The 9,627-nt window shown below is 39.5% G+C and overlaps 1 protein-coding gene across 1 annotated transcript; it reads right to left on the reverse strand.

Moving 5' to 3' along the window:
- Positions 1-968: 968 nt before the first annotated feature.
- Positions 969-9,329, reverse strand: LOC143661335 (uncharacterized). Its single transcript, XM_077134884.1, has 5 exons — positions 9,154-9,329; positions 8,867-8,969; positions 3,300-3,390; positions 2,315-2,395; positions 969-1,373 (listed from the first exon to the last, which is right to left on the reverse strand). The coding sequence occupies exons 1-4, from the start codon at positions 9,209-9,211 to the stop codon at positions 2,318-2,320; spliced, it is 330 nt and encodes a 109-aa protein (XP_076990999.1). The 5' UTR covers positions 9,212-9,329; the 3' UTR covers positions 969-1,373; positions 2,315-2,317.
- Between the last annotated feature and the right edge of the window lie 298 nt (positions 9,330-9,627).

A 9,627-nucleotide genomic window follows, 5' to 3' on the forward strand; every position in this document is an offset into this window, starting at 1 on the left:
GCATCAATGTATACTCATTTATGATATTTTGGTTTTCTAAAATCACCAGAGTGCCATATACCAGAAATGGGTTGAGTTTCATTTCAGGTATGATTTGGTTGCACATTTACAGTTCCAAGGCCATGAAAATGCCTAAATTAATGCATCAAGAGGAAGAAATCCTCTCTGAGGAAAGGCTGCTGGCATCCAGAGTTACTCTGTCACATCAGACCGCACATGGTGATGTCTGTTTGTCCTTTGCTACTGGCCTTGTAGCAAATGGCTTTCTCCAAAATGTATCTGGGTATTTCTCCCTCTATATGTCTTCTTTACCTTCTGTTCTGGATTGCAAGCTATTGGAATATGATATACCAGAAACAGAATAACTTTTACACAGGGGAATTGATCACTAATTTGCAAGTTTGCATATTCTAAGGCTGTGAAAATGTCCAAATCACAACAAGCCTATAGAAGTGTCCAATCTAAGGCATCCAGGGAAAGGCACCTTGGTTTAAGAAGACAAATGACAGCCTGAGTTTCTTTCTCAACTGGAAAGGCACACATGGTGAAATCTGCTAGCTTTCTCTCCAGGCTTCTTGTTTCATGAATGTCTCATGGGTACATTTCCCTTTTTCATCTCCAAAGGTCTCTGACTGCATTGGTTCTAAAATGTTTTCCAATATAGTTCACTCTTAAAGGGCTGCACTAAGCAAGCCACACCAAATGATTGGAGACACATCTCTTTGTGAACAATCCAACAGGTCCCAGCCAATAATATTGAATGAGGATTAAAGCACATGGCTTTTCTGGGGTCCACAGCAGACTCAAATTGGCCCACCTACCTTTTAACCTCTCATAAAGGACTCCAGTGAAGCAATAAGACCCAACTTGAAAGGGCTGTGTCTCATATCAAATGAAATACACTAATCAAAAAGCACAGTGCACAATAGGTCTAACGCCACAAGAATGAATTAAAAGATCATGTCCTTTATTGGGGTACATAACATCTCTAAAACAGAAAGTTTTTAGAATGAGGATGAATGATAGAAATGACTTTCCATTGTTATGGTTTTGCTTTCTTTTGCTTTTAGAAGAAAAGGCAGAATTGAGCAAAGAAACTGAGACTGACTAAAAAGAAATATGGTGAGAAAATGATGAGCAGAAAGTTTGGCTAGCAAGATCATCCAGGAGGGACATTGGGTGAGAGGCAGGACAGAGTCAGTGGTGGGGATTTTTTTTTTAATTAAAAATTTTTTTAAATACCAAAAAACGCCAAGAAAACACAAACATTCTTAACTTTTGATCATTCCATTATACATATATAATCAGTGATTCACAGTATTATCACACAGCTGTATATTCATCATCATGACCATTTCTTGGAACATTTGCACCTATTCAGAAAAAGAAATAAAAAGAAAATAGAAAAAAAGTTCATACATACCATGCCCCCACCCATCCCTCTCTTTGATCAACAACATTTTACTCTAAATTTATTTTAACATTTTTCCCCCTATTATTTATCTTTGTTCCATATGTTTTATTCATCAGTTGATAATGCAGATAAAAGGAGCATCAGACACAAGGTTTTCACAATCACACAGTCACATTGTGACAGCTGTATCATTATTCAATCATCCTCAAGAAACATGGCTACTGGAACACAGCTCTACACTTTCAAGCAGTTCTCCCCAGCCTCTCCATTACATCTTGACTAACAAGTGACATCTATTTAATGTGTAAGAATAACCTCCAGGATAACCTCTAACTCTGTTTGGAATCTCTCAGCCATTGACCCTTTATTTGGTCTCATTTCACTCCTACCATTTTTGGTCAAAATTTTCTCAATCCTTTGAGGCTTAGTCTCAGCTCATTCCAGGATTTTTGCCCCACATTGCCAGGAAAGGCCCAAACCCCTGGGAGTCATGTTCCACATAGACAGGGGAGGGCAGTGAGTTTGCTTGTTGTGTTGGCTGGAGAGAGGCCACATCTAAGTGACAAAAGAGGCTCTCTTGGAGGTGACACTTAGGCCTAATTTTAAGTAGGCTTCACCTATCCTTTACCAGGTTAAGTTTCATATGAACAAATCCCAAGGTTGAGACTGCAGTCTAAAGCTTTGGGTGTCCCCATTGCTTGTGAGAATATCAAGAATTCAACGTGAGTAAGTAAATTTTTTTTTCCAGTGGTGGGGATGTTTATCCAGAAGCAGTGAATATTATATCTTCAAAAAAACCTTTACTGTGGAAGAAAATGACAGAGAATTGTGGAAGAGAAGGAGATTGAGAAATAATTAGAATAAAAAAGTTTGATTCATCAGTGTATAAATATTACTTACTCTCTAACCAGTCAGCACTGCATGGGCCCTGCTTGCTTCTATCATGTGCATCCATCTGGAGAGAACATAGTGACAATGGAACTGAAATATAAGGAACAAGAAAGTTTAGGGAATCAGATTAATAATCTCTGAAGAGGGGACTGCATCCTGCTATCAAATATTGCAAAAAGGATTTTGAAAATATCATGAAGTACACAGATGCTGAGATGGAAAATTACCCTCGATTATCTGGGTGGCCCTGTGAAAACATGTGAGCCCTTAAAAGGAAAGAATCTCTCAGGACTGTGGTAAGAGAAACATGTGACTACAGTGGCAGGAGCAGGAGATCAAATGTTCATTACTATAAAGAACAGTGAAGGGGAGCAACAGCACCTTGTGTGGGCTCTGCCTTAGACCTGTAAAGGAGTTTCCACCCTACTGAAGAAAGGGGAGACACCCAGGCTGTGGGGCTGGGCTTGGTTGAGCATCGCATCCTGTCAGCATGGTAGAGGGCTGCTCTCAAGGGCATGGGGTCTGGGAGCCTTGCCCAGTGGTTCAGCCACTCTGAGGGTGACACGTGTGGGCCCTACCCCCTCTGAGCTTCAGCAGGACACCCTGGAGAGACAGACAGCAGAATTGGAGACAAGACAGTGGTATCAGAAACATTTTTCTTAATGACCTACTAGGTTAAAAAAAAAGCCTGTATATAAGGAAATAAAAACTGAATCCAGAAATACTACTAGACTAGAAATTCAAGTGTTTCTCAAGTGATTTTTTCAGAAGGAGTGAGAAATAGCAGCTGTCTGGCAACCTGCATTTAGGTCTCATCACCCAAAGAACTTTCACATACCATTCAAAACACACTTAGAAAACTGACTTTTACAGTAACAACAATGAAAACAAAAGACAATATGGTATCTTCAAAGAGTTGGAAGAAAATATCTACCTGTTTAGAATTCTAAATGTAAAACTATCCTTCAAGAATAAAGACTATCTCATGAGATACCTTGACTATCAATGAAAGCATCAGTACTATTAGAAACTTCCCAGGGAAATTCCAAAGGACCTTTAGGCTGATTGAAAGTCTCCATTGTGTCCTGTTGGGGAACAAAGATAAGTGGAAAGTGATAAATGTGGGTAGTAATAATGCACATTAATTACATATACAGTAACACTGATATTTAGTGAAAGACAAAGGAAAAGCAATGTACTTAAAATAACTCTCAATGTCTGGGAAATAAACAGAATTTCAGTCAAATTCTGAGTATCTAATCTATGGGTATTGCTTTAGCCATGAGGACAGTTGAAGATTGTATTCAGTTGTTAAATGCTGCCAGAATGCAATATACCAGAAATGGAATGGCTCTTAAAAAAGCAATTCATTAAGTTGCAAATTTACATTCTAAAGCTATAAAAATAGGCAAACAAAGGCATCCAGAGAAAGATAACTTGCTTCAAGAAAGGTGGATGGGTCCAGCACACCTCTGTCAGGTGTGACTGAAATCTGCTGATCCTTTAGTGTCTCATTTCAAACAGCCTCCCTGGAGGTATTTTCTTTCTGCTTCTAGAAATATCTGTGTCTCCTGTTGACTCTGATACCTCTGTCACCTGTGTCAGCTCTGAAGCTTTTTTGAAAATGGTTGTCTATTTAAGGACTTCAGTAAAAAGCCACACCTATAATGGGTGGAGACACCTCCTCAAGGAAACCACCTGTTCACAAGGCCCCACCCACCTCTGGCTGGGTTACATCTCCATGAATACAACTTAGCCAAAAGACCCCACCATGCAATATTGAATCGAGATTAAGGAGTCATTTTTCTGTGGTGCACATCAGTTTCAAACCACCACAAAGTTTTTAATTAATTTTAGTCATTAATATTGTTGTGTGTGATAGAATTTATTGAATAACCATTAAAAGAACTTAGGACTTCCGGAGAAGATGGCGGCTTAGTAAGACACGCGGGTCTTAGTTCCTCCTCCAGAACAGCAACTAAAGAAACAGAAACAATACGAAACAGCTCCTGGAGCCACGACAGAGACCAAAAAGACAGCGTACCCCATTCTGGAACGGCTGAACGGGCAGGGAGAATCCACTGCAGTGAGATACCCGAGGGGCGTGCGTTTTCCCGGCCAGGGCGGCTGGTGACTGGGGTCCCCTCCACGCACGTGGCTCCCCGGTCTGACTGGGAACGTTGGATACCAGGGCCCTCCCGCCATGCTTGGTGTCTCGGGCCAGCTGGGCAATTTGGACCGGCACTCCCCCAAGCCGTGGTGGCCGGCGACCCCCCCTCCACGCGCAGTTTCCCGGGCCGACTGCGAGATTCGGATTGGCAAGTTAAAGGAGCCACAGCATCTTTTACTGGTGGGACCCGCAGACAGATGAGCGCCACGAGTGCCACCTACTGGGCAGGAAAAGAAAAACAGAGCCCAGAGATTTCACAGAAAAACCTTTCAACCAGCCGGGTCCCACACCGAGGGAAATCTGATCAAATGCCCAGACACCAGCAGAAAATAATGGATGATGCTCGGAAAATTGAAGATATGGCCCAGTCAAAGGAACAAACCAATAGTTCAAATGAGATACAGGAGCTGAGACAACTAATGCTGAATATACGAACAGAAATGGAAAAACTCTTCAAAAACCAAATCAATAAATTGAGGGAGGACATGAAGAAGACAGGGGCTGAACAAAAAGAAGAAATAGAAAATCTGAAAAAACAAATCACAGAACTTATCGGAGTGAAGGACAAAGAAGAAAAAATGGAAAAAACAATGGATACTGTTCTAGTTTGCTAGCTGCCGGAATGCAACACACCAGAGATGGATTGGCTTTTAATAAAAGGGGATTTATTTTGTTGGTTCTTCAGAGGAAAGACAGCTAACTTTCCACTGAGGTTCTTTCTTATGTGGAAGGCACAAGATGGTCTCAGCTGGTCTTCTCTCCAGGCCCCTGGGTTCCAAGAACTTTCCCTGGGGTGACTTCTTTCTGCATCTCCAAAGCCCTGGGCTGAGCTGCTAGTGCTGAGATGAGGAATGCCGAGCTGCTAGGCTGTGCTACATTGCCATCTCTCATTTAAGCACCAGCCAATTAAGTCAAACGCCACTCATTGCAGCAGACACGCCTCCTAGCTGACTGCAGATGTAATTAGCAACAGAGGAGGTTCACGTACCATTGGCTTGTGTCTGCAGCAACAAGACTAGGTATGCTCACCTGGCCAAGTTGACAACTGAATCTAACTAACACAGATACCTACAATGGTAGATGTAAAGAGGCAGAAGCTACAATTAGTGAACTGGAGGATGGAACATCTGAATTCCAAAAAGAAACAGAAACTGTAGGGAAAAGAATGGAAAAACTTGATCAGGGGATCGGGGAACTGAATGACAATATGAAGCGCACAAATATACGTGTTGTGGGTGTCCCAGAAGGAGAAGAGAAGGGAAAAGGAGGAGAAAAACTAATGGAAGAAATTATCACTGAAAATTTCCCAACTCTTATGAAAGACCTAAATTTGCAGATCCAAGAAGTGCAGTGCACCCCAAAGAGAATAGACCCAAATAGGTGTTCTCCAAGACACTTACTAGTTAGAATGTCAGAGGTCAAAGAGAAAGAGAGGATCTTGAAAGCAGCAAGAGAAAAACAATCTGTCACATACAAGGGAAACCCAATAAGACTATGTGTAGATTTCTCAGCAGAAACCAAGGAAGCTAGAAGAGAGTGGGATGATATATTTAAATTACTAAAAGAGAAAAACTGCCAACCAAGACTTCTATATCCAGCAAAATTGTCCTTCAAAAATGAAGGAGAAATTAAAACATTTATAGACAAAAAGTCACTGGGAGAATTTGTGACCAAGAGACCAGCTCTGCAAGAAATACTAAAGGGAGCACTAGAGTCAGAACCGAAAAGACAGAAGAGAGAGGTATGGAGAAGAGTGTAGAAAGAAGGAAAATCAGATATGATATATATAATACAAAAGCCAAAATGGTAGAGGAACATATTATCCAAATAGTAATAACACTAAAAGTTAATGGACTGAATTTCCCAATCAAAAGACGTAGACTGGTAGAATGGATTACGACCCAGCAATACCACTGCTAGGTATCTACTCAAAGGACTTAAGGGCAAAGACACAGACAGACATTTGCACACTAGTGTTTATAGCAGCATTATCTACAATTGCAAAGAGATGGAAACAGCCAAAATGTCCATCAACAGATGAGTGGCTAAACAAACTCTAGCATATACCTACGATGGAATATTATGCAGCTTTAAGACAGACTAAACTTATGAAGCATGTAATAACATGGATGGACCTAGAGAACATTATGCTGAGTGAGTCTAGCCAAAAACTAAAGGACAAATACTGTATGGTCCCACTGATGTAAACCGACATTCAAGAATCAGGTTGGAATATATCATTGGTAACAAAGACCAGCAGGAGTTAGAAATAGGGTAAGATAATGAGTAATTGGAGCTGAAGGGATACAGACTGTGCAACAGGACTAGATACAAAAACTCAAAAATGGACAGCACAATAATACTTAAGTGTAATGTAACTATGTTGGAACACTGAATGAAGCTGCACCTGAAATATAGTTTTTTGTTTGTTTGTTTGTTTGTATCTTTTGTTTTTGTTTTTTTCTTTTTCCTTTATATATATATATATTTTTTATTAGTATTATTATTTTAATTCTCTTCTCTATATTAACATTCTATATCTTTTTCTGCTGTTTTGCTAGTTCTTTTCCTAAATCGATGCAAATGTACTAAGAAATGATGATCATACATCTATGTGATGATACTAAAAAAAAAAAAAAGAACTTAAATAGTCTATATATAATGCACTAAAAAAGAAGGTGTCAGTTCTTCTTCAACTAAAATATAAAGTTCAACACATTTTGAGTCACAAATTACCAGAATCTTAGTCCATAAAAGGAGACACATTAAGGAATTGTAAAGCTATAGAAAAGGTAAAAGTAAAAGAATGGAAAATTATATGTATATATTTATTTACTTACATATAATTATGAAATGATTATAATTTATTGTTTATATTTATATAAATATGTACATAAACCATTATATATAAATATAAATTATTTATATAAATATTTACATATTTATAAAATTGCAACATTAACTAAAAAAATAGGCTAGTTATAATAATATCCAAAATGCATATGATTTAAAACAAAAATTGTTACTGGGGAAAATACTTTACTTCATGATGATAGATGATTCAATTCACCCTGAAGATATAACAACACTGAATTTTACCCATCTTATAAGCAAACTTTGAAAGGCAGAGAGTAAAAAGTGAACAATTGTAGGGAGAAAAAGCATAAATACACAATGGTAAAGGTGGTTTAACTGATCCCCAACTTCAGATTTGCAAAACAACAAGGAAAATTTAATAAAAATAAGAAAATCTGAAAAACAGCAGAAATGTTATGAAAACATTAACAGATTTACACATTCACTTCATGGCACACATGAAACCACATAAAAAATGGTCACAAGGCAGGCCACAGCAGCTCAGCAGGCACAGCTCTCACCTGCCATGCCAGAGACCTGGGTTCAATTTCCACAGAAAAACTTTAACTATAACAAATTCACTCACAAATATAACACTAAAATAGAATAATCAATTGTTTAATGCAATGATGTGAAGCATTCTGGCTTTAATGGAAATGAAAATATTTAGCATGAAATAAATACTCAGGGTAAGAAACTTGGGGAGACACCTAGTGCTGTCACATATGAAAGCAATGCCTCCTTGTTGATAAAGACAGTTTTCCATCTCTTGACCAAAATGCCAGCCTTACTCCTCCATGCCCTTTTTGATTGACTCCCTCCTCCTCACCACCTTCACACCAGGGAGAGCAGAGAAGAGCAAATTGAACTGTAGGGAATAGATGGAAAACAAGGCACATTCAGACCATAACTATTCTAAATACCAATGTGTTGGGAAGTCCCCCTTACATTTTCCCCCTGAGAGACTCCTAACTATGCAGATCCTATTCTCCCTCCTCCCGTCTCTCTGCCCTTGCAGGCTCCAGGCAACCTCAGTACCTCAAAGGAAAAAAATTCCAAACCAAGTGGTTAGAATTACAGAATTGTCTTTGAAGGAATAAGTAAAGGAAAGGGAAAAAGCGAAGGAAAAGGGCAGTTTGAAACGAGGTAGAGTATATCTACTTTAATAACAAGGACAAGGAAGCCTTGAAGGAAAGATAGAGTCCATTAAAGGAAAAAGTAGGATAGGAAGACTAACTACCAGGCAGAAAGTTTCAATATGAAGAGGCGGGAGGAGGGGGAGCAGCTGCTGTTGCAGGACTCAGTGCCCCTCAGCTGGGAGAGGAGGTTTGTGTTCAAGGCTGAAGCACTGTGGGAGGAGAGCTTTTACTTTGCTGACAGTAATAAGTGGCCACATCTTCAGTCTGGGCTGTGCTGATAGAGAGAGAGACCCACTACCACTGAATCAGTCAGGCACCACAGAATCCCAGGTGGATGCAAGGTAGATGAGCCTCTTGGGAGACTGTCCTGATTTCTGCTGGTACCAGTTTAAGTACTTGCTAACACTCTGGCTGGCCTTGCAGCTCATGGTGATGGTCTCCCCTGGAGTCACAGCCACAGAAGCTGGAGACTGGATCATAATGATTTCCCCATTGGCACCTGCATTCAAAAAAAGAACAAGATCACACAACAAATCACAGGTACATAAAATATATATCCACATGTAGGTTTCCTCATTTATCATATGTAATCAGATCTGTGTGAGATGGAATAGTCTGTACACTCTGCATGTGAAAACCATCTCTCCAGATTTATAAAGACATTGCTCTTCCGAAGCTCTCACCTGAGACCCAGAGCCCCAGGAGGATGAGGAGTTGGGACTGTGGCAGCATCTTGCTCATTCTCTGGTGCACTCAGGTCCCATCTCCAGGGAATCCCCATTAAGATTCTGAGCAGCAGCTGAGTCCCCAGGAGTCTATGCAAATCAGCACTGTGTATAAATGGAAATGTGCTGTGCAGTGAGCTGTGAAGACAGATAATAGAAGGAAAGGGACAAAATAACATTACCACAGGAAATGTGAGTGTAGTCCTAAAAAAGTCACAGAAATCAACTGCAAACTATACTTATCAAAAAATTTACCAAAACTATGTAATTTAAAATGTTTACTACCCACTGTATGTTTCAAATTAGCTGCAATCATCGTGTGTACCTAAAATTAATTTTGTAATAGAATATATCTATCAGTGAGTGTAAAGTTTCTGAACATAATTGAACTTTTTAAACATGGTAACAGGAGCTATGTGGAATATATTCACA

Source organism: Tamandua tetradactyla, chromosome 17 (assembly GCF_023851605.1).
Source record: "Tamandua tetradactyla isolate mTamTet1 chromosome 17, mTamTet1.pri, whole genome shotgun sequence".
Classification (NCBI taxonomy): domain Eukaryota; kingdom Metazoa; phylum Chordata; class Mammalia; order Pilosa; family Myrmecophagidae; genus Tamandua; species Tamandua tetradactyla.